The sequence below is a fragment of the Diutina rugosa genome (genome assembly GCF_008704595.1).
Source record: "Diutina rugosa strain CBS 613 chromosome Unknown scaffold19_size194765, whole genome shotgun sequence".
NCBI classification, from domain to species: domain Eukaryota; kingdom Fungi; phylum Ascomycota; class Pichiomycetes; order Serinales; family Debaryomycetaceae; genus Diutina; species Diutina rugosa.
In genome coordinates this window covers 69622-93060 of record NW_022995152.1, presented here as the reverse complement: position 1 = coordinate 93060, position 23439 = coordinate 69622, and the positions used below count along the sequence as shown (strand labels likewise).

At 50.7% G+C, this 23439-nt stretch overlaps 9 protein-coding genes across 9 annotated transcripts; 4 read left to right on the top strand and 5 right to left on the bottom strand. All coding sequences in view use genetic code 12, as the record gives it.

Moving 5' to 3' along the window:
• Nucleotides 1–502: 502 nt before the first annotated feature.
• On the bottom strand, nt 503–2056 carry DIURU_003211 (uncharacterized protein; the record flags this gene model as incomplete). The annotated part of the gene is made up of 1 exon (XM_034155949.1): nt 503–2056. The coding sequence occupies one exon, from the start codon at nt 2054–2056 to the stop codon at nt 503–505; it is 1554 nt and encodes a 517-aa protein (XP_034011983.1).
• Nucleotides 2057–2974: 918 nt separating this feature from the next.
• Nucleotides 2975–4939, top strand: ABP2 (Abp2p; the record flags this gene model as incomplete). Its single annotated transcript, XM_034155948.1, has 1 exon — nt 2975–4939. The coding sequence occupies one exon, from the start codon at nt 2975–2977 to the stop codon at nt 4937–4939; it is 1965 nt and encodes a 654-aa protein (XP_034011982.1).
• Nucleotides 4940–5763: 824 nt separating this feature from the next.
• VPS8 (CORVET complex membrane-binding subunit) lies at nt 5764–9447 on the top strand (the record flags this gene model as incomplete). Its single annotated transcript, XM_034155946.1, has 1 exon — nt 5764–9447. The coding sequence occupies one exon, from the start codon at nt 5764–5766 to the stop codon at nt 9445–9447; it is 3684 nt and encodes a 1227-aa protein (XP_034011981.1).
• A 293-nt stretch (nt 9448–9740) lies between these two features.
• On the bottom strand, nt 9741–10142 carry HTA2 (histone H2A; the record flags this gene model as incomplete). The annotated part of the gene is made up of 1 exon (XM_034155945.1): nt 9741–10142. One exon carries the CDS (start codon nt 10140–10142, stop codon nt 9741–9743), a length of 402 nt encoding a protein of 133 aa, XP_034011980.1.
• A 565-nt stretch (nt 10143–10707) lies between these two features.
• On the bottom strand, nt 10708–13662 carry DIURU_003207 (uncharacterized protein; the record flags this gene model as incomplete). The annotated part of the gene is made up of 1 exon (XM_034155944.1): nt 10708–13662. The coding sequence occupies one exon, from the start codon at nt 13660–13662 to the stop codon at nt 10708–10710; it is 2955 nt and encodes a 984-aa protein (XP_034011979.1).
• Nucleotides 13663–15284: 1622 nt separating this feature from the next.
• Nucleotides 15285–15686, bottom strand: DIURU_003206 (proteasome regulatory particle lid subunit; the record flags this gene model as incomplete). The annotated part of the gene is made up of 1 exon (XM_034155943.1): nt 15285–15686. The coding sequence occupies one exon, from the start codon at nt 15684–15686 to the stop codon at nt 15285–15287; it is 402 nt and encodes a 133-aa protein (XP_034011978.1).
• A 313-nt stretch (nt 15687–15999) lies between these two features.
• Nucleotides 16000–16614, top strand: DIURU_003205 (uncharacterized protein; the record flags this gene model as incomplete). Its single annotated transcript, XM_034155942.1, has 1 exon — nt 16000–16614. The coding sequence occupies one exon, from the start codon at nt 16000–16002 to the stop codon at nt 16612–16614; it is 615 nt and encodes a 204-aa protein (XP_034011977.1).
• Nucleotides 16615–17209: 595 nt separating this feature from the next.
• Nucleotides 17210–18520, top strand: CDC3 (septin; the record flags this gene model as incomplete). Its single annotated transcript, XM_034155941.1, has 1 exon — nt 17210–18520. The coding sequence occupies one exon, from the start codon at nt 17210–17212 to the stop codon at nt 18518–18520; it is 1311 nt and encodes a 436-aa protein (XP_034011976.1).
• Nucleotides 18521–19958: 1438 nt separating this feature from the next.
• ABC1 (protein kinase) lies at nt 19959–21605 on the bottom strand (the record flags this gene model as incomplete). The annotated part of the gene is made up of 1 exon (XM_034155940.1): nt 19959–21605. The coding sequence occupies one exon, from the start codon at nt 21603–21605 to the stop codon at nt 19959–19961; it is 1647 nt and encodes a 548-aa protein (XP_034011975.1).
• Nucleotides 21606–23439: the final 1834 nt, after the last annotated feature.

Here is a 23439-nt window from a genome sequence, read left to right as displayed (position 1 = left end):
ACCTGCGCGCAGCCTCGCACAAAAAGGCTGGCCCATTTGCAACCAGCCCCCTCGGTTACCGACATCGATGGACGATTAGAAACATTAAATGGGCAATTGAGGAGGCCAGAATTGTAGTTTTAAAAGTGGCCTTGATCAATTCGTTCATTAGATTCTTCTATCATAGGCTTAATTCATTGAAATCGAGTAATACCTAAATGTGGGGAGGCGTGGCTGGTAAATCGTCCCCTTGCGTGGTGGTAGTGCATATAGTGCTATACGAAATATCAGTCGACTTTTTAAATCCCAAAGCCGTTTAGGGCGGCTAACTCGTCTAAACTGTGGCTGTAGGTAGTATTTGAGGCAGTCAAAGGTTTTGGCTCGAACTAACGAACAACCTTTGCTTCTAGTGATTGTTCATCTCTAGTAATGTCAATCTTTATAGAGCGTATTCTATAGCTCTTGACTACTAACTTCAATATCTTGGTATTCTACGCCAGTTTATAGTTTGTCTAGTTGTAATTCACAACTTTGGGGAGGCCACGACCACGTCTTGATGCGATGGGAGCAATTGCCAGAGTCGATGGACCAGCGATGGCACCCTCGGTTGAACGCGATGGCGCCAGCAATATTCAATTAACCCCACCGGCAACGCGATCGAAAGCTCGGGAAGCTTATGGAGGCGTTCGTGTGCGGGCTGCCCCACCCACACCGGTGCCCGCACCTCGGCGTTGGAGCTGATAAGCCCGATAAACTCATGGTCAGCGGAGAACAAACCACCTCCTGACAGCCCGTTCCAGCAGCGAGCACTGGTGACCATCATCGCATCGATATCGTCAATGGTATACACGGTATTGACGATGCCCTGGCTGACTAAAGGTGCCGTTTGATGGGTAGAGTATACTAGGCCAAACAGAAGCGAGTATACCGGTTGACCCCGAGTGGTTTCAGTAGTGCTGGTTGTAATGGGAGTCCAGGGAGCGACGATGGCTCGGTTTCGAGGACTGAGGATGATAAACAGGAGGTCTAGTTCAGGGTCAGGAGTAATGATTTCATCGTCATCGTCAAGGCGAATAAATTGATGTGATGGTATCAACGCCACTTTAGCTTCAATGCGACGGTTTAAGGCATAGTCTTTGATCACGTGTTGGTTGGTAACGAGTACTCCTTCCTGCCAAAGTACACACAGCCCCCACCGGGTAGCGCCATCAGTAACCATTAATGCAAACACCAGACGTGGATACGGTAACGGAGGAATGGTCAGTTTTTCCGTAGGGAAGTTTCTTGGTAAATGGAGTTGGCCTTGGAGCCGTGAGAGTACTCGCCAGATGGTGGGCCACAGTACCACCCAAAGCAAGTCGCCGTCGCCGTTAGCCTTACACAACTGGCCCATGACTAATCCGTGAGAAAGTTCAGGGTTACCGGTAGCGGAGACTAGAGCACCACTCATATTTTCAAGGTATTTGACATCAGTTAAATACCCCACGGGAAAGCGTGGCTTACCGGTAGACACCGACCTCAGTCCCACCACAAAGCTTAAATGACCTTTAGATAAGAAATCACCGAAGAGTACCGCATTGGTAAAGTTAAATGGGAACGAACGGATACTGATGCCATCACCGACGTGAGCATCCATGGCGAACCGAATCGGCTTTGGAGTAGCGTTCCCAGTTAAATTAAGCATTAACCGAGGCGATTTGGTCTTGATCACCACCACTTTAAGCTCGTCATCGCTTTCACTAACCGTCTGACTGGGATTTAGGTAAAAACCGTGTTGACGGAAAAAGTCCAAAAACCCCTTAAGGCGTACATCGTCAGTCAACGGCACTCGAGCTACCACCAGCGCTGGGAACCATTCCACCGCCAGCGTGCCGTATTGCCTGGTCAGAGTCACCACACAGCCATCGTAAGCGGTATCGTCAACGTGGCTAATCAGCACGATATAGTCACACGCCACCACTGCCGTTTCCGGGTGGCTAAGCGTGAGGCGAGCTCCCGATAGCCCCACCGGCACGTCGCCATTGAACCGGATCGCCACGGGACACAGGTACCATTGGAAGTCGTGGTGGTCGTCCATGGCGAGTGTGGGGTGCGTGCGGCTCACGGTAATGTCCGCAGACCTTTCGACTCGATAGACAATCAAATGCGGGGCAATCATCGACTAGTGTGACTGATCACAGATTGACACCGTCAGAGACGTTGTAAGAGAAGTCCGTGAGCGCACTTGCTCAGGCCGATTTCATAGTAACTACCGTGACGGGTTGTGGAAATGAGGGACAGTCAATTTGTCAACGGTTAATTCAATTGAATTTCAATGGAGAGCTCGAATAGATGTCATTCAAAAATCTGTCGTTGAATCTCATTGGATTGTTTACTTCAGATGAGGCTTCCTTGGCCTATCGTACGGTATGGCTAAGACAATATTTCTGATTAGTAGCCATCACCAACGCGGGGAGGGAACTGAAACGACGATATGAAACACCTGATGAAACAAAGAAAACAGATTCGATCCACGTACTACTCCTCCAGAATTATCAATATCTCAATTTACGCCGTCGTCTCGCCGCTCCCAGTCTTTAAAAGTCTGAAAATTATCAATATTCATCTACTATCCCCAGGGGCAGATGCCCGCACTTCCCGGATCCGGTAAAGACGCGTCCTCCCACCAAGGCGGCTTAGTGAGGAAGAATTGACGAGAAAACCACCCCAGGCAACCGCAGGCATCCACAAGCGTCGCTGACCAATTCTGATTGAAGCGTTTCTCGGTTTAGCCAACGCAGGTGGGCGCCCGTCGCTTGTGGAATGGCTCTTACACTTTCTTCAAAATTTTGTTTACGCGCGGTGGCCCGCCTCAGGGTAGCCTACTAGTCTAGGCCAAATGCGCCGTTTTCGGTAACCGGCGTGCGTCGCAGCACGCGCGTGCGGATGCCTTGCCGATGACAGGCGTGAGAGATATCAACAAGCAAAAAACCCCTTTTTCGATATTTCTCACGCCATGGAGGTTGCCTCGTCCACAGCCATGGTCGCCGACGAGTGGACGGTGAACCAGCAGAAGACGCTTATCCGGTGGGTGAACCTGAAGTTGGCGTTGGCGACCGATCAGAACATGCCCCAAGTGACTCCCAAAGTGAGTGTGGCTGACATTGGGGATTTCAGCGATGGGCTCGTGCTCAATAAGCTTACGAACCAGTTGGTGTGGGAGGCTAATCAAGTGAAAGAGGATCCTGATTTGCACTACCTCGCCCCGATGAATAACCGCCCCAATTTTAAGATCCAGAAGATTGAGAATTTAAATGATTACATTGCTTATGTGCAGAAAGTGCTTAAAGTGCCTGGGCTAACGATCCTGGCCGAGAATATCTTCAACGGTGACGTGAAACCGGTGGTGGGTTTACTCTGGAATCTCTACCATTTTAATCACCAAAGAAAGACGTGGACGACGTTGAAATTGGAGATGCTCGCGTGGGTAAACCATGTTTTGAAACCAGTAAAGCTTCAAGTGAATAACTTTGCTAAGGAGTGGAGTATCGATGGTGGGCGTCCCCATGTGTTTCTCGAAGCGATCTTCGAACGGTTTGTTGACTTACCGTCATTACCAGACTCTCCTACGGAGAAGATTGACGCTCTCATTGAATTTGGTGGGACTGAACTTGGTATTCCTCCGTTACTGGACCTGAGTGATTTCACTCTGAAAACCCCGGATGAAAAATGCATCCTTCCTTATATTATTGAATTGCACCGATACTTCCACCCATTATTTAAAGCTGGGAAAGTGAAGGCAGCCCCAGCAACCCACGGTGCCGCGTTGCCTAAACCTAAGCCGACCGAGCCTGTGAAGGAAGCTGTGCCATCAGAGCCCATAGAGAAGGACGAAGAAGAAGAGGCTGAGGCTGAAGACGACTCGGAATTTGATTTCCATTCAGTCAACGACTTGGTATACGTCATTCTCACTACGCATAAGCTTCGGACCAAGTACGAGGCTAACGCTAATAAGTTCGTCGAAAAGGCGGCGGTGGCCAAACAACTGCTTGTACCGGAGTTTGCCGATATCACCAGTGAACTTAATCTGCTGGTGCTCAATTTGGAAACCAATAATAGCCTGATTGGCAAGTTTGACCTGACATTAAAGCTTACAATCATGCCGGCATTAACCCAGATGAACCATATGATTGAAGTTTATAAACAGCTGGTGACAAAGACCCGAAAGGCGTTGGCCAAGGACCACAGTGACCTCGGCTTGATTGAGGCTTCCATTAACCAATACTTATCGTTGATTGACCCTTCCTTACACTATTTCCCACAAAACCCAATGTTGGCGTACCCTAACCTATTTTGTCTGATCCTCGACGTCTACACCGCTGAGTACCAGTTGGCTTACTACTGTAAACAGGTGATTGATAAGTTACAGTTGTGTAAACTAGACAACGTGATGGAGACATTGGAGGCGGCCGTCACCAACGACAGAAACGAAAAGCAGGCGATATTGGACTGTTTGCAACAGTTTGAACAATTATTAACGCTTTGGGAAGGGTTTAAAGTGTTTTACCGTCGATTTAACCTTGAACAACTTGAGCCGGAAGTACCTGAATTCATCATACCCGAGGTTCCTGCCCCAGTGTTTACCATTGACCCCGAATTATACCCCACGTTTAAAGCCGCTATAAGTAAAGCTAGCGGCCACCAATCGCTTGCTGACGTGACCAAATTCCTCAAAGAACTTAAGGTGGACCCTGAACACATTGACGAGCTCGTCAAGATTCTCCCCGGGACGATTGACGATGCGTCTCAGGATGCCGACTTTAAGCTTGCCCTGCTGCTGGCGAGCCTGTCGTCGTTGTTGCTGGACAATGACGACGACACGTTGTTTGAGAATAACCAACCTCAAGTCGACCCTTTAACGAATAAAGTGTTTGACGTCCCCACCTTGATCGAAAAGATCGAGCTCGGGTTCTCCATTTAGCATACCCCCAATAAACAAGACCGACCTTCTTCAAAGTCAAGCAAAAGCAATTGTAGTTAACAACTTTACTTTCACCTTTTATCCATACGATCTTTATAGCATCTTTTGTACTTTCGTCCTTATATTACTTAAGAATTGCAGTCAATAATATTGAAATAGACATTGGTATCTACCATAAATCTCAAAGAATTTTAGCTCAGCAGGACTTTGGATTTATGGTGGTGTCAACTTCTAAGGCAGGGCTCGGTATGCCCCACACCACTTCTTCGGACGACACAATGCGGTGAAATGGCCGGCGTCGTCAAACTTATCAGTACAAACAACCTTCGTCTTCAATTGCTAGAGAAGTGGACCTGTAGCACCCGACACCAGCTTAGGTTGAACACCAATAAAGATCATGACATATATGCAAATGGATTTCAACTTCTATTTTACTCGTCTCCTTCAATTCCACCAAATTAAGCAGATCAAGACACATTCTGCGTTCAGTCTATGAGAAGTATCAGCATGTTTGAGATAACCAACCACTGCTGGAGGATTCATCCTCCTCAGGAATTTATTTCATATATGTCTTCCAATTTCATACTTGTCTTTCGATAATGATATCCATAAGCTAGTTTGATACAAGTCCTCACACACCTTCAATTTACCATGAAAAAAACCCTGTTAACATGACCTTTCATAGAAAACCAATTCCATCATAAAGCATGTCCCTATTCAATTGCTATCCATTACTTTGATCTCATTTATGATCATTTTCTTAAATCCCTTTATAGGGTGTTGCTTATCAATTATCTCTGCGATCGCGCCCCCGGTCTGTGTTAATGCCCACCCTGGACCGGTTTGACCAGCGCCAGCTCAGCGACACCACCCGCCATGCCCGAGCCAAACCGGTTGCTCCGTCTCCGAAACCGTCGCTGAACCGCATCAGCCACTACCCTGACCGCCCCGTCCACTTTGCCACCGCGGAGAACGTTACCCACCAGCTTTCGCTATACACCGGTTCCTACGGCGCCGTCGCTCAATTCGCCGCCAATGCCACCCATATCCTCGTTGGTTTCAGCCAGGGAACAGTGTTTGGCTTTGATTATCGCCAGCAGCTTCGGTTTAAGCTTGAATCGGCGCATACGGAGTCAGTGGCGGTCACTGCGCTTGCCACCAGCGCCGACGGCGATATGGTCGCCGTGGGCTATGCTAACGGCTACGTGCTAGTATGGCACTTGCCTCTGTTCTCATCTGATAACCAGAGCCCCTGGCACGTGATTGCTCCCACCACATTAAAGCACCGGTTCTCGCAAGCGGCTCTGGGCCACGTCGCCGTGCCCATTGACCAAATAATGTTCCTCCATCATTCACATACTCAGATGGTGTGTACTGATCGTCTGGGGCTCGTGTTTTACCACCATTTGGTGCGTACCAGCTACCTGACACTATTTTCCAGTGAGCGGCAATTTCCTACAATTCTGACAAAAGTGTTTGGCACTAACGATGCTAATCACGTTAATGCTAAGTTTGATATCTTGGCGGCAGCTGTTTTGCCGCTAGGCCTTACTCACCAGATAACTGATGATACGGGAGTCATAGCGATATTGACGCGAACTAAGCTCACGGTGATGCTGGTATTATCGCTAAACATCCCTACTAAAGCTCACATTCGACCCGTGTGGTCAGTGGAAAGGACCGCCGGTCCTGCTTCTCGTGGTAGCGTTGATTGGCTCCCCTGTACGCGTTCTCGCGATACTGCCGATGTGGTTAATGCCCGTTTATGTTATCTGTGGAACGATACGGTGACGGTAGCCGAAGTGAATAACCGTCACATTCCTCCCAACTGGCTGCTGATTCTCCAGGAAGCTAAGGATAAAGATAAAGCACTGCCACCAGTGACGATGACCAAGACGGCTCGGTGGCGAGCCTCTGAAGGGTCGGTGACTATATGTCGATGGATCTCACCTCAATTGCTTTTAGCAGGTACACCGTCTCTGTTTGTTGTCCTTTACTATGATGGAAAGCTTAGGGAAGTTGTTACTCAAGGGATACGCCACGGCCACTCGCAAACGGTATCGCCTACCCCTATATCGCTTCTGCCACTGCCTTCAATCAATAACGCAACCACCAACCAACAAGTGCTGGCGCTTACGGTGTGCAAACAGAGGGTGGTACGGCTTGTCGACAACACGGTGGAGATTGGCTACGTGCTCAATTGGGCCGACTGGATCGGTCAGTTGTTATCGCAGCTGCGATACCACGACGCGTTTACCATTGTACGAGAGCTCTATAACTTAGACGACGATGCCGTGGTCACTTTATTTGGCGTTGAACGCGATTTGGCGACGAGACACCACCAACTTCGTCCGTTTTTGCTTCGTATTCTCGTACTGGATGATCTTGAAGTACCCCTTGAACTGGTGGTGGCGATAGTAGCCGATTTAATGGCCGATGGTGCCGTTACTGAAGGTGAGCAAGTACTTCAACGGTGGTTTGACCGTAGTGAACCCGACTACTTTTTCCCATTAATTGAGCCTTATATTCTTAGTGGAGCGATCACGTCACTTACTCCAGAAGTTCTTCAAGCCCTCGTTCGCTTTTACGTCGTCAATCGTGAAGGGGTACTCCTCACTGAGATTCTCACCAGTGTTGACCTCACCAGCCTCGATATCGACTTGACCATCCAACTAGCCCACGAACACCAATTGGAGGAGTGCCTCGTGTACGTGTGGACGCGGTTATTGCACGACTATACCACTCCTTTACTTCGCTTCTATAAGGAAGCGAAGCCAGGACTGTCCCAGGTGTTCACCTATATGCTGTATATCCTTACCGGACGACAGTACCCCACTGACCAGTTTATTGCTGATCCTGCGGAAGAAGAAGCTGCTAAAAAAGCAGTGGTGGGGGTGGTATTTGCTGACCATTCAGTGGATAATACCAACGAACCCAACGAGGCACTTTTCCCTTATCTCACGCGGTTCTTGCATCTTGATAGCCGGCAAATGCTCCGCACTCTTAACGCGTTCTTTGAGGACTCCTACTCGAATCAAGGTCCGCTTCTGCGCCAGTACGTGGTCGATGCGTTGCTTGATATCTTCGATACCGATACCAAATTTACTGAAAGCGATCGCACTAATTTAGCGATATTTTTAGGAAGAAACTACCCTAAATACTCGCAATTTTTGCGGCTCTCGGAGCTGGCAATGACTAAGGTCGTCGATACTTTAACCAGTAGTGGAGGAGCTGACCCCGATGTCGAGCTTGCCCTCCAGTCGATGCTTTCCGTCTACCACCCAAAGCATACAGAACAGCTTGAAACTCAATTGAAACTGAGTCAATTTTATGGAGTATTAGCCGGTGTATACCGCAGTCAAGGCCACTACGGTAAGGCATTGGAGATGCTGCTTAAATGCCAGCTGGGACCGCAAATGATGGGGCAAATGTTGGAAACTGCATTCATCCATACCCGTCCTCACCCCACTCAACGACTGGCCCTCTGCCATACGATCTCTACCCATTTCCCAGAGCTTGTGGCCACTGATCTCGAGGCGTTGGTGGCGATGGTATCAAAGTATGCCCCTCAGCTTCATGAGCAATTGACACAATTGCTGCCGGAAAAGCAGTACATTTACCTCCAACAGCTTTCGCCGGTACCGCCAGCTTTAGTGGGTGTCTACGTTCGCCTAGCCAGTGAGTTTGACAACGCTAATACCGTATACGAAGTGGTTAAACGCTACCAAGGGAGAATTGAAGCCGATGATGTCACCCCCCAACTACTCAAAGATAACCATCTTGATGCAGTGGCATTGTTAACCGATGACTTTGACCAGTTATTAGCTTTAGTATCCCAAAGCATTGATGACAAAGAAGAGCCAGTGGTGTTTCAACGCGTACTTGGCCACGCTATGAGCCACTGTCACCACCCTGACGAGTGGCTTAAGCTCATCAATCGCTTAGTCGACCATACCCATACCCACCCTGAAGTGGTCAAAGCCATCCACGAGTGTTTCCGTGAGATCAATTCGGTGGATAGCCGTCAGACCATTACTGATCCTGACCAGCCGTCGATGTTCATTACTGTGCTCCAACAATTTTTAGGCCAAACCACTAACGCTCAGCTTGCTAGTGTTCGAGGAGTACTTCAGGAAGTGGTGGTGCTGTACTCGTACGAACTGGAATTGCTGGGTATTTCTCTCCGCATGCTTGGGGCGCTGATTGGCAATAGTCAGCGTATTCTCAGGGCTAACACTCTTAAAGGGATGGTGGTGAAATGTGACCACTGTACCTATTGTACTAAACCCCTTTGGGAGTCTAATAGCCAGTACGTTGCTTGGGAACAGCGTCATCTACGTTCAATTCTACCGGGGCCTGTCACTCAGGAAACGATGGTGGTGACGAGAAACTCGGTGGCGGTGGTATTTGCCTGTGGCCATGGATACCACCAGGGTTGTTCAATAAAGCTTAACGGAGGTAAAGCCAAGCCTCACTGGACTTGTCTCGTCTGTGGCGACGACTCATAACGAATTACGAATAGCATTCACTTCATATATAGATTATTACAAATCAACTTAGAGAGATCAATACGCACTCAGAAGTGAAAATGGAGAAAGATTACGCCAGCAGTGTACCCTCATTTAACAAGATACAATTGATTGGAATGAGGTGGCAATTATAACTGATTCGATTCATTTGAAAATAACTCAATTTGATTGAAGTGGCGAAAGAGATTTATAGACTACTCGGATGACAATTGGTGGTAATTGGCACTACAGAAATCTCACGGGATCATGGTATAATTCACTAGAACACTGGCTCAAACCTCCTGGGACTGAGCCCCCTTTTCGGGCTTACCCGACTTGGCGGGCAACAACGATTGGTGGATGTTCGGCAAGACACCACCTTGAGCAATGGTGACGTGCCCAAGCAACTTGTTCAATTCCTCATCGTTTCTGATGGCCAATTGCAAGTGTCTGGGGATAATTCTCGACTTCTTGTTGTCTCTAGCAGCATTACCGGCCAATTCCAAGATTTCGGCGGTCAAATACTCCAACACGGACGTCAAGTACACGGGGGCGCCCGACCCAATTCTCTGGGCGTAGTTGCCTTTTCTCAACAATCTGTGGACACGACCGACGGGGAACGTTAACCCGGCCTTAGCCGATCTCGACGTGGACGCTTTCTCGGAAGAACCAGCCTTACCTTTGCCTCCGGACATATTTGTGTATATGGAGTGAGACAATCGCTCGATCGCGATTTCAGGGGTTAATGGCAGCACGTGCCCGTGCGAACTTGCCACTCTAACACCGCACGGATAACTCTCTAGCAAATGGAAGATAGGAGATATATGATAAATCAGTGGTAATCAAATTGTTTGTTGATGTTTTGGTTTGTCATAAATAGCCAATGGGATCAAAACTCTATCTGTGTTGAATGGCATCTTTGCTATAAACCTGGTTTGTAACTACTATCAGATAATCCTTTTTTCATAACAAAAATTTCTTTAGTGAGAAAGATCTAGACAAGTTCTACATCTAGGAAAGATTTGATTATTGGAGTCGTTCCCTTTAGTACATGATAAAATGACTGAAGCAAAGCATATTTACAATTATCCCTTAATGAATAGCATTTGCAGAAATGAAATAAAAACTAGTGCCTTTAACATCACAGGAATCAGACTATATCATGTTCCTGATGCCTGGGCTTCGTCATAAGAGTATATGAAAGCCAAAGCTCTACGTCGTGTTTGGTTATCATCTATTAGGAGCGTCTATGGTAGTAAATTAGCGGGGGTCGATGTAGCCAAAGATGAGAAGACAGCACAAAGCATTAACCAAGTGGTGGATCCAGAACGTGTGGCGGACGCCGTAGACGACGCAGTAGCCGATGCAGTAGGCCAAGTAGCCCACCACCACCCGGGTGTACGTGTTCTTGCCAAAGTTGGGGATCGACCCGAGCCGGGTGACGATAAGTATGGGTAAAATCAGCAACAAGTTGTGGTGAGATGAAAACGGCGTCGTCCAGTTGACGGCGATGTTGTGGACAAACACCACCAAGATGGGGATGTTGACGGGTAGTGTCCAGAGCATCACCATGAGCAACGTCATTTGGTAGTGGTAGTTCAGCGCCAGCTCGGTGATGGCGTAGCGGCACACTTTGAGGGCCTGGATGACGACGCAGGCGACGTAGACCACCAGGTAGGGGAGGTAGAACGGCACCAACACGATCATCGTCCCCATGACGATCGTGCGGCGGCGCAGCCACACCAGCGCTGCCACCAGCGGCAGCAGTTTCAGGCGGATTTCCACCTCGGCGAGCGGTTTCGGCTCTTCCGTTGGCGTAGGCATGACCCGGCGGAACCCGCGACGAAGACCCGAGCCAAGGAGCGAGATCACTAATGCCAGCAGGTACACTAGCCCGACACCAATGGTGAAGAACATCGGGCCCAAAAACCACAAAAACGACTCCTCCAACCCGAGGTAGAACGAGTTGAGGCGGTAGTCGCGGCGGAGCAGGAGGTTGATGTCGTTGGGGTCGCGGAGGACCACGGGGTCGATGAGGTCGAGCGCCTCCTGGATCCACAGGACTTTGGTGAGGGGAGTGAGGATGATTAAGGTGACCATCACCGCAATGAGCACGGGGGGAGTCACCAAATAGGCCATCGCCTGGACGAAATCGGGCCAGCGGTGGGTGGTCTGATACACTCTGATCTGGCAGCACATCACCGCCAACAGGATCAGCACGCAGATGGCGACGAGGGCGAGCCGGTAGCGCAACACAAGGAGTCTAAGCGATACCCACCAGTTGACTCTGACATGAACCTCAAGGGCCTCCAGCGGCAGCAGCTGCCAGATCTGGAAGTTGACGCCGTGGTCGGTCTTTTCCGTCACTCGGAAGGGGGTGTAGGGAGCAATGCCATGCTTAGTAATCACTAACGAAGACAAATCGCCGTCGACGTGCCATTTGGTCTCGTAGGGTTCGGTGCCCCATTGACGTACCATCAGCCACAGCGACCCGTGGCGTAGTTTAGGGCGGAAGATGACGTTATAGGCCAAGATCAGCGACCACGCTCCTGGTACTGCCACTTCCAGAACCATCGGTCTATCCGCTGGAAGCGTTATCAGTTGTCCCCAGGCTAACGCCGCAAGCCCTCCGCTGATGGTATAGTGGGGAGGGTTCGACGGGTAGCTCTGGGCTTGAAGCACAGCATCGTCGTCGCTCGGAGTTAAGCGGTCAAACACCACCACCGTGTCCCACTCGGCGAGGGCCAGCAGGTTATACTGGATGGCGAAGTACGGAGAGGTTTCCCCGCCCAACGCTGATGATTTCAACGGATGGTGCGGGTTAGGCACCACGTTATAGTCAAGCAGCACGTCAATACACTGTTGGACGACCGTCGGTTGACGACGAGTAGAGACGTCGTAGTCGGCGCGGGAGGTGTTGGTTGCTCTGCAAAGGAGTACGGAGGGGTTGATGTAGTGGTTGGCAACGAATTCCGGCCATACTGTCGGCGGTACCGAGGTGAGCATGACAAAGTCGGTGTTGTTGGCAACGTCAAACACCGTCACGTGGTGGCCGGGGTGTTGTTCGGCGACCAGGAACTGGGTCGAGGCGTCGATATCGTCGCGTTTGACGTTGAAGGTGTGGTTATAATGGTGGACAAGCTTATCCTGGGTGGCGTAGTCCTCAAAACCTGAGAGTAAATGCTGGCGGAAGATCGACATCCGCTTGTCGAGAGAATAGGTGCGTTGAGGGGCGGAGACGTCGACGATGTCTAGGAGGGCGCGGGCGAGGCGGTGGCGGAGCTGGTCGCACCACACGATGGCCAAATGGTCGATGGGGGACCACACCTCGGTGATACCCGTGGTGTAGGCAGTAAAGCCATTGGTGGCAGGCACCATCGCTGCGAGGGTGGTGTAGTCTGCCGGTAGAGTATCGTCCAACATGCCACCGGTGATGGATATGAGGGAGACGTTGGCGAGACGAGCGTGGGCCACTGACCCGTTGAGGGACTCATCGTAGCCGTCGTACCAGAACCGGTCAATGCTGGAGTATAAGCGGATAAGGTCGCCGTCAAATGTTAACGGGGAAGCGGCGTGGGGACTGGCTAGGGTGACGATAGTATTGATCGACCCCGGAACGTAATTGGGTAATGTGACCATGGCTCTGGCCACCACGCCCCCCATTGAGTGTCCCACAATCACCACCAGTTGCGGCGGGTCGTGGTTATTCAGATAAAGACTCAAAATGAATTTTACCGCCTCATTGAGGTACTCGGCCTGGTCAAGCATGGTGCGGCCGTGGAACGCGGTGAAATCCTCGTTAAAATCGGCGGTGAAAACATCATAATTTCGAGCTTGCGGGTTCGTCTTAGCGTCATGTTGATAGTGCCCGAAATAGGTATCGGCGAGCTTGGCCGCTAGCGACCGCACCTGGCGGAACAGCCCGGCGTTGCCCGGGATAAACAAGAGGGGCACCCCGTCGAGCATGGCGAAGCCTTCGTCGTGTTGCGGGGGCACCGGGTCGACGTCTTCCTCGCGGTACAAGTATAGCAGATACTTCCGGGCGTAGGCGGTGTGGGAGGTGTCGAACGCCACCACTCTCAGGTAGCCCGGGTTCATGTAGGGGACGGTGCACCCCGGGGCGTCCAGCCCCTGGAGCGGTTGCACGTACAGCACGGCGATGAGCGCTGCCAAGAGCATCCCCAAGCACGCGATGAGCGGGAGCGGCAGCCTCATGGCTCTGGCAGTGGCGGGGGTCGTGTCGTGGAGGTGGCAGCGACGGTGGGGTCGGGTCGCACAATTTTCTCGCCCTAGCATGGCGAACATTTACTCGGCGCACGAAGCAACAAACACAAAAGGAAGCGGGCAATAAAGGAGGCAAGGAAGGACAGGAAACTGACGGGAAAATGGTAGCAATGAAACAGTAGACAGGTAGTACCACTAATGACTTCACCAGGAAGTTATTGGAGCCAATTAATTAGGTAGTCGGTGGGAGGAATGACTGGGAAACAGGGCAAGTCTGGCTCCCTTACTTTCTGCGATTGGGACCTGGAAGTAGTAGTCGTGGAAGTAGTAGGCAAAGGGAGACCTCAATGTATTGTAGGTATTAAATATGTGTATATGTATTCACCGGTTGGTGGGGTTTGGCGCTATTTGAGGGACCACCGATAATGTCTCCACCGCGCCCCTTTTCCGGGATAAGCCCCCCCTCGACTCATGCTTTTTTTGGGTATTTTTGGGGGGGCAAGGGCCAAAGCCTCACTTGCCCTCGGTCGAAGCTGCGCCGACACCCCCGAGCGATAATTGCGAGGGCCTGGAGCCTACGGAGGAAACCACCGCAAAACAGTAGCGGCTGGTGTCTAGTGGGGTGCGGCCCCCACTCGCCACGAAAGGGCGCAGTGGGGGGGCTGTTACCACGGGCTACAGGCCGATATAGGTTGCTTACGGTACCTGCCAAGCTTTTTTTTTTTTCCGTTTTAAATCGTGGGTGTGTTTGACAGCAGCCCCTATAATTACACGCGCCGAGCAGCAGAGCCCCGGGTGGCTAAAAGGCGCCGAGCAGCAGAGCCCCGGGTGGCTAAAAGGCTCACCTAAGCGCGCGTACCGTGTATACAGTGCGGGCTGCGCGCGCGTCGAGAGCGCTGGCGCTGGCGCTGGCGCTGGCGCCGGCGCCTAAACTGGGGTGGTCACTGGGGGAAAAGTGCGGTAGCGGCTATATTATTTACGGGTTATTGTGCGCGGTTGGCGCCTATTGTTCCGGCTATTGCTGGAGCCGTATCGACGATTATGCGTAGCGACTATGCTATGTAGTTCCGAGTGCCTTATTGGCTATCTTCGTTTGTGTCCTTCGTTGTGTCCTGGTGGCTGTTATCGTCGGTGGGGCCGGGTTTATGTTGTTGGTGTCTGATACCCCGGAGCATCGCCTCGACGCCGGCGCCCTCAGGCAGGTAGCCGACGGCGCCGGCGACGACGGCGGCGCCAGGGCCCGCCACCAGCTGTGAGAGGCGCGCCTGCGCCTGATGGAAGAACCCACACCGAACAAGCTCCATGATATCGTGCACTGAGGCCGACATCAGCTCGGGGATTAAGTGGCCGTATTTCTGCTGGAGCTCGGCGGGGGTGAGCCGCAGGAGATGGCGCTCGATCTCGGCGGGGGTGAGGACATCGCCAATCTCGTGTATGGGATGGCGCCGAAACGACGTGGTGGTTTGAGATGGTGTTTGAGATGGTGTTTCAGAACCGATTGTTTCAGAACGTGTTTCAGAAGTGATGGTCCCGGACTTAGTCGCCGGTGGTGTCTCCATTTCTTCACTAAGTTGTTAGTCATACGACAAAAGACTTTCTATTATACGGCATACTTACTCGTCGTCGTCGTCGAGGGCGACGGCCTCGACCACGTCTTTCAAAATCGCCTCATCCTTCGGCGTCAACAACGCCAAATTGTCGATATCGCCCACGTCTTGCAACCAGTACAAGTGCTTAGCCCCGGAGCTCAAAAACGTCAACGCCACCACCCGGCCGGTGGTACAGCTTTTGACGTGTTTGAAAGTGACGTCGCCGGGGATAAGCACCAACTCGTCCGGCTCAACGGCGCCGCCGGCGGTGGCGTCTTTGCACTTCCAAGTAAACTGAAGGAAATCAGGATCGTCCGTGCCCGGGACAATGGTTATGTAGCCCTTGTGCGGCAACGGCGTACACCGCTTGGTGTCCTCGTCAAACGCCACCTTGCCCGCGTTGAATCTGATCGACAGCTGTCTCATAAATGAAAGGGTGGTGAGTGGGGCGTGTGAGTGGCAATAGTGTTGGTGCGAACACTAAAAGTGCGCGCTGAGTAAGAGCCGGAGTAAGCGCCACCCAAGACTACACAATATTCATTAATATAGTCAGCGACAGTACCTATTGTTTTGATTTTAAAGTTTCATCACATGTTTCAGGCATCACACTTGAAACACACGTTAAAACAATCATCGCAAAATTTATTAGAAGATTCTTTGGGTGCGACCAATTTAGTACAGGTTTCTGTTAGGGTGCGACGATTCACTATACGTTTGTTAGGGTGCGACGGCTGCGACCATGTCTGAGTTCCCTCCCCCTGAGGTGCAACGGCTTGTCGGCGCCATTGCCGCCATCCTCAGACGACGAGGCGAGACGCTTGCCGTCAGCGAAGCTGCCTGTGGTGGTTTGTTATCGGCATACTTGGTCTCGGTCCCGGGAGCGCTGGACTTCTATATTGGTGGTAAGCTTCTTTACCTGTTGAAACAACGGCTAAAGCTTAGTGGCTGGACTCAAGATGATATTAATAACTTTATGGGCCCCTCCCAGCTGGTGGCGCTCAAATTGGCCCGCACTACCAAGTACGAATTGGGACTGACTTACGTCCTTTCGGAAACGGGGTTTGCCGGTCCCGGTACCGATCTCCATTTAGGCAGTGATCTGACACAGCCGGAGGCGACCGAACGGACCGTAGGGACGGTCTATTTAGGGTGGTGTGGTCCTCAAGTCCAGAGCCTGGCCCAGTTCTCGACGGGGTTATCGCTGAGACTGGAAAACATGACTGAATTTGCTAAATTGGGGTTGCAGTTTTTGCTTGAACAATTACAAGCAATTGAGGAAAAGGAGGGGAAGGATGACGACAAAGAAGATGACAAGAATGAGAAGGACTCCAAGAAGGATGAGAAGGAGGCATAGGGATAGATTCCTTTTGATAAGTCTTGACTATCACTGGAGTATGAAACGACTGTTAGTGAGTAGAATGCTATAGTCGATTTATTAAATCTAAACGATCACTCAATCTAGCACAATACCAATGGCACTAGTGAAAACTCTACTACTATCAAAGTGAATGACAATCAAGTTAATTAACTCTTACCATCGACTGATCGTTTCATGGTCTTCAAATTCAGGAAAACGCGTCGTAGATCCGAAGATCAAGATCAGCATTTGAAATACGCCTCACCTCTCATACCCGGTGCACTGGCTCGACTTTTTCGTGTTTTCGCGAAGAATGTTTAGCCACTCGTGAGTCCAAGAAAATGTGGGGCAACGCGTGTGTAACTAGCAAGAAAAACAGTATAGATTTAAACAAATCGATCAGTATTGAAACACTACAAATAGTAAAAAAAATACTCAACTAATTTCCCCTTAGTTTACTCATAGTCTTCTGCCCGTTTGTCGTCCTCGTCTAGAACACGTGACACAATACGCGCGCGAAAAACTGTGATTTTGCCCCCTCGAAATCAATAACAAAAACAGCCACGTACCCTCCCACACCAAACTCGTGAGCATGTCTGCCGAAGTTGCGCCCACGCTGTCGACGCCCGAGATCCCCAGTGTGGCCACTCCCACCCTCCCCGTGCCCGACATCAAGATCATCAAACGCCAGCTCAACGGCTACGTCGGCTTCGCCAACTTACCCAAACAATGGCACCGCAAACTGGTGCGCCGTGGGTTCTCCCTCAACCTCATGGCTGTAGGCGAGGCCGGCCTCGGTAAGGCGACGTTGATCAATACTCTTTTTAACCGCGAAGTGTTGCCGGCGCTGGACTACGACGGGCCTGACTACGATGCTGACGAAGTCGGCGTGCGCATCAAGACGCTGTCGGCGGAGATTGAAGAAGAGGGGGTTAAATTAAAGGTCAACGTCATCACCGCTCCTGGGTTTGGCGAATCCACTAACAATAACGACGCCTGGAAGCCCATTGTCGAGGAAATCAACCACCGGTTCGATCTTTACCTTGAAGCGGAACTGAGAATCAACCGCTCCACCATCAACGACGAACGCATCCACGCGTTCTTGTACTTTATCGAGCCCACCGGCCACTCGCTCCGGCTGTTGGACATCGCCCTCATGAAGCAGGTCCACGAAAAGGTGAACCTTATCCCCGTGATCGCCAAAAGTGATACTTTGACCGAAGAAGAGATCGCCGAATTCAAGTTGCGTATCCTCGACGACTTGGAATACCAGGGGATCAAGACGTTCCGCCCGTCGGAACACGTTGACGAGGATGAAGACACCACCGCCATCACTCGCCAGATATATAAGCAGTTCCCGTTTGCGGTTGTGGGGTCGACCAAGGAAGTGGAAACCCCCGACGGTCGTCGCGTGCGCGGGCGTAAGTACCCCTGGGGGGTCATCGAGGTCGACAACGAAGAGCACAACGACTTCATCAAGTTGCGCCAGTTATTGATCCGCAACTTCTTGGAAGAATTGAAGGAACGCACCCTGAATGTCCTCTACGAAAACTACCGTACCGAAAAGTTGCTGCGGATGGGTATCGACCAGGACGAATCGGTGTTCAGAGAGTTCGACCCATACTCTCGCCAGGAAGAAGAAAAGGCGTTGCACGAAGCCAAGTTGGCAAAGATGGAGGCCGAAATGAAGGCGGTGTTCCAACAAAAGGTGTCGGAAAAGGAAAAGAAGTTGCAGAGATCCGAAGCCGATTTGTTTGCTCGTCACAAGGAGATGAAGGACAAGTTGGCCAAGCAAATCAAGCTTTTCGAGGACAAAAAGGCCCAGTTGGAAAAGCAAAAGACGTTACCCCAGGACCCGACGCCCGCGGCGCCGCAAAAGCTGAGAAAGGGGTTCTTGCGCTAGAACATTGCCGACTAGACGTTGGCCCTAGGCACAATTTATCGAGCACCCACCCACTTACTTTAGCACCGGTGTGAGGCTTGTCGTATCCATGAAAACCAATTGATTCGTAGTAATACAAAACATTCGAAACCCTAATAGGTAAGATATAGTTCGTGGTCAAGGCATCTATCACGTAGTCAGAATCTGTACCATCGCATCCCAGTACAGTTCCACAGGGATCGCTTTTGTACTTTTGACGCCAAATTCTGCATTTGCACCTCAGTTTCGCATACAGTCATCTGTTCATATACGAGGAGTCTAACCTCAATAACTATGATCATTAACGTCACAAGCAGCGGCATAAACAGTGCAAACATGTTAACACTAAAGTTGAAGAAAGAATCTTGAGACTTTTCTTTCGAATTCGTTTCGTCTGCCACTTGTTGTACTGGACCATTCCACGTAGTCTACTTGTCAAGAACAGCACACGCGCTGATTTTCACTTCAAGTTCACTTTCGATGGAAGCACTTATACTGCGTTCATTACTAAAATGCTATGAGTGTGACCATTACAATGATCGAAGCTCTGGCTTTAACATCTCTAAACAATGACACATTCGCATCGAGCTTAAGGAGGTGAGAACGGCGCTACTGGTGGGCCTATGCACGTCCTGGATTTGCACTTCAATGGAAGGTGCAAACTCGAAGGGCCTCAACCGCGTAAGGTTGATGAGAGTCGGCATTGCCATGAGTCTCTGAATAACGCGAAAGATTAACAAATTGGATCTCTAACTTGCGGTCAGAGGCTTTGCGATAAGCATTCACCACTAATAAGACGAGTTAAGTGAGTTCTGATGCCTTTTTTATGATTAGCACGATTCAATTATGTGTGTCATATGGATCAGAACTTGTTTTCGGAAAAAAAATAATCAAAAAAAACTTGAAAAGAAAATTTGACATAATTTTAGACGAGCGGCGAGAACCTTGTATGCAGGAGTTGACGACCAACGCGGGATGTTATATACAGGCCGTTATACCACTGCTTGATTCAATTGACTGAGCTGTGACACTCAGCAACACGCTTATCGCGATGCTTAAACCACTATTATTTCGATTTCAATGAAATGCTGTCAAAGAAAGCAAATGAATGTCGCTCAATTGATCATCGAGGCAGTTCTGCTAGCTCAAGCTATGCCAATCTTTAAAACTGATTGAATAAGATCATCAAACAAAGCCAATCGGAACATGGAAAGTTTAGGAATGTTCAGCTGGTGATTTTGTGAGTGAATACTTACCCCTCACCAAGCAGAGCTAGATAGAAATTTGCTCATTCACAGTCAAAACACTATCTTTCAATCAATCTGGTGAGCATTCGGACCTTCTCCGCGGTGATGCTGAAGCATGGCCATCAGATGTGACAAATTTCAATAATCCTCATGTCTCATTACAACTATGTACATCACAAGCCCACAATCTCTTCAAATAATTTTTGGCAGGGCACCTTGGCCTGTAAGCGAGCGCATAATAAGTATACCCCCAGCAATTTTCTGTGCAACGAATAAGTTTCTTCTGGGGGCGGGGTTAACCGTTCGTTGAGCATGACGCCAATGTTGGACCGGACGCGGTCGGTGATGGTCTGGTTGCTGAAGTCAAAGCTTTGGCCGTGGTTATCGCTGGGGGAGAAGGCTTCACCCAACACCATCACCGAGTCGACGTGACACTCGGTCATTTCCTTCAGTTCGAGCCCGGTCAAGAACCCGAGCTTCACCGAGAGGCGTTCGACTTCGTCGCGGTCCTTATTGACTGCCGCCCGCAACACTTGCACGTAATCATTGACGAATTCGTCGCCAAAGTCCCGGGCGGCGCCAAAGTCCAAGAGCTCGATTTGGTTTGTCTGCTCATTGTACAAGAAGTTAGCCCAGTTGGGGTCGGTTTGCATGAACTTAAAGTCGGCGATTTCGCGGAGGGTGAGTCTCATGATGGTGGTGGCGATGTGGTTGCGGGTGGCCTGATCCCAGTTGCCTTTGGCCACTTCGGTACCTCTCATCCGCTCCATAGTAAGCACGTGTTCGCCACACAAGTTGTGGAACACTTTGGGGACGGCCAACGCCGGGTCGTCTTTGACCATATCTCTGAATCTAATCAAGTTTTGCGCCTCGCGGATGTAGTCACACTCCCATTTGAGCTCAACACGGGCGTTGGCGATGGTTTTGTCCAAGAATAACCCCTTGGGCAACATCAGCAGCGCCGTCAAAAGCATCAACAAGTTGTTTAAATCGGAGTCGATCAGTTCCACCACACCGGGGTACTGCACTTTAACCACTACGGGAGTCAAATCTTTAGTTACCGCAGTGTGTACTTGGCCAATGGAGGCAGCGGCGATGGGGACGTCGTCAAACAGCGCGAACAATCGCAGCCGCCAGTTGCGGCCCAAATCGGCCAGCATCACTTTTTCAAGCTGTTGCGTGGGCATGTAGTGGGCCAGGTTTTGCACTCTAAGCAAGATTTGTTGGATTTCTTTGGGTAAGATTGAATTGTCTTGAATCAGCATCATTTGACCGATTTTCAAGGCGGCGCCTCTCATCTTAGAAAACTTCTTCGCCATGCGCTCAATGTTATCCGGAGAAAGCAACAACAGGCGCATCAGCAGGTTTTTCCCCTGGGTATAGTTTTTGATCCCCTGGGCGGCGGCGCCGAGGCCGACGCCGGCGGCGAGCTGGCCGTAGTGGAAGATGCGCTCCAATCTGGTGGCAGGGACCTCGCTTTGGGCCATCTGAAACCCGCGAGGACGTTGTTTTTCGCCAATCACCCGGGGTTTGGCGACGACGCCTTCCTCGGTGGTGGTGTAGCTAGCGCGGCGCGCCGAGGTGTGGAACCCTCGAGTCTGGCGACTAGTAGGGCTCGAGGGCTTTTGGGAATGGGCCCTTATCAGCACCATCTTCGCCTCGTCCCACATTGGCAGCAGCGGGTCTTGGGAGCGGAGCCACGACGCCGGCACCAGCGTCTGCCACGCCGCGGCGACATCGCGGCACAAATGCTTCGCCAGCCTCGCAGCCACCTGCTGGGCCAGCTGGAGAATGACCTGGGCCTCGTACACTCTCAACATGGCTTAGACAAATAAACACTTAACGGGTAGTTTGACCGTGGCGGGAGCGTGGAGTTGGAAAAGGAGAATTTGATGGGGGAGGCACGCTCAGGTAGATTTTTCAGTGCGAAGAGCCGAGGCGAGGCAATACCCAGGCAGAGCGCAACGGAACGTGGCGGTATATAAATTGAGCAAAAAGATTGCTGGGCAAGGTTATGGACCTAAACAATATGTGGGAGGTTTTAAACGTCAAATGCCGAGCGGCCACGGTCTGTGTCCTGTGTAGAGCCCTTTTCTTTTTTCGGGCGTAGGGATACGTGTGGAGTTGTATCGTATACGGTACACACAGAGTCGAGCGCTACGGGTGGGTGTACTAGACAGCGCGTTTTGGCAGGCTCGTCGCACGCGTTAACCTCAAGCAGGCGCCCTTCGAGGAAATTTACTGATATCAACAACAATAATAAATTCGTTAATTTAAGGTGGAGATCGCCCACGTGGAGAGACCAAAGGGGACTCGAGTAAATCTGGATGGCTTAGGCCTGGTGGGGCGCGCTCACAGCAAAGGTGGGGCTGATGATGAGCCCGGACGACCAACTCCGGCGACCCGGGACGGCGCAATCAAAAGCGAGACTCGAGGAGGGCTCCAGCCGAGGATTTGGAGACTGCTTCCCTGATTATGAGCAAAAGTAGTGTTGATGACACGTGAGTTTCCGGGGTTATGGTAGTGTGTATCTATTGTGAGTCGGCTTGGCGGTCGTAGATTTACGGGGATGACGTCGTAGTGTTGAGGGACACTCACATGCCCTTCCAGTGTGGGTTGTTTTTTTCAACGCCGCACCGGTTCCGGCGTCCCGGGCTCTGACGGACTCGCACCCGGCACACTGCGGAACGATCATCTCCGGCTAACGAGACTGAGCTTCGCCACCAGATAATGACCGCCATCGCAGACTTCAGAAAACGTTACTATCATCAATTTGATGATCCAGATAACAAGGACTCATTGCAATGGTTGCAATCCTCATTAAACCTCATTTCAAATGAACCCGTAGATCATAGGTCAGGCCAGCAACCGTCGTACCCGTAAAAATCATATAGCGACAACTATAGGTATTATCATAAGACAAGTCGTACTCGAGCAATCGTAAGTAGGTTGCTTTGACGGGTCCTCGTCCCTGCTGCTCCGGTGTACCCTGGCGCTTGCTGTCTGTGGTACCTATGACCATATAAAGAATGACGTAACCGCCGGTCGCCACGCTATTTTTGGGTCGTATGTTTGTTTACCCCCAGAGCTAACCGTCACACTAGCGGTTACAATGAATTGTAAAAACGGCTGCTGAAGATATTCTATTGTAGGGTGCCATTAAAGCCAAGCCTCTTCCCCTCACATAAATTCGTGTCCAAAGCTATTATTCTTCATCGTTAGTTCGCATTAACCTAACCAGGATTATTGTTGGGTCTAGCTAATATCCTTAACAAACAGACTTTAAATCTCCACGCTCGTCTAATCGTTCTCGGCGTATGCTGCTAATTTACACCCCGTCTAGCTTCTAAAAATACTTCTGTCCCTGCCCTTATATCTGGCATGCTTCTCCGCCCCGTCGTGGCTGGCTGGCTGTTAATGATGGTACAGACGTGCATCGCGAAACCCGCGCCTCGTCAATTCCAGTCGCTCCCTCATAGCGGTCCCCGCCAGACACCCCACCCGCCAAAACCACACACACACACCCCACCAGCAAAACGACTTCCTAAGATGGCGCTGGCTAACCCTTACGAACGGGCGAAACGCCGCAGCGTCTACAACTCGCTGGCGTTGTCCCTGAACGGCTACGACAGCCTACACCCCCCCGCGACTCCC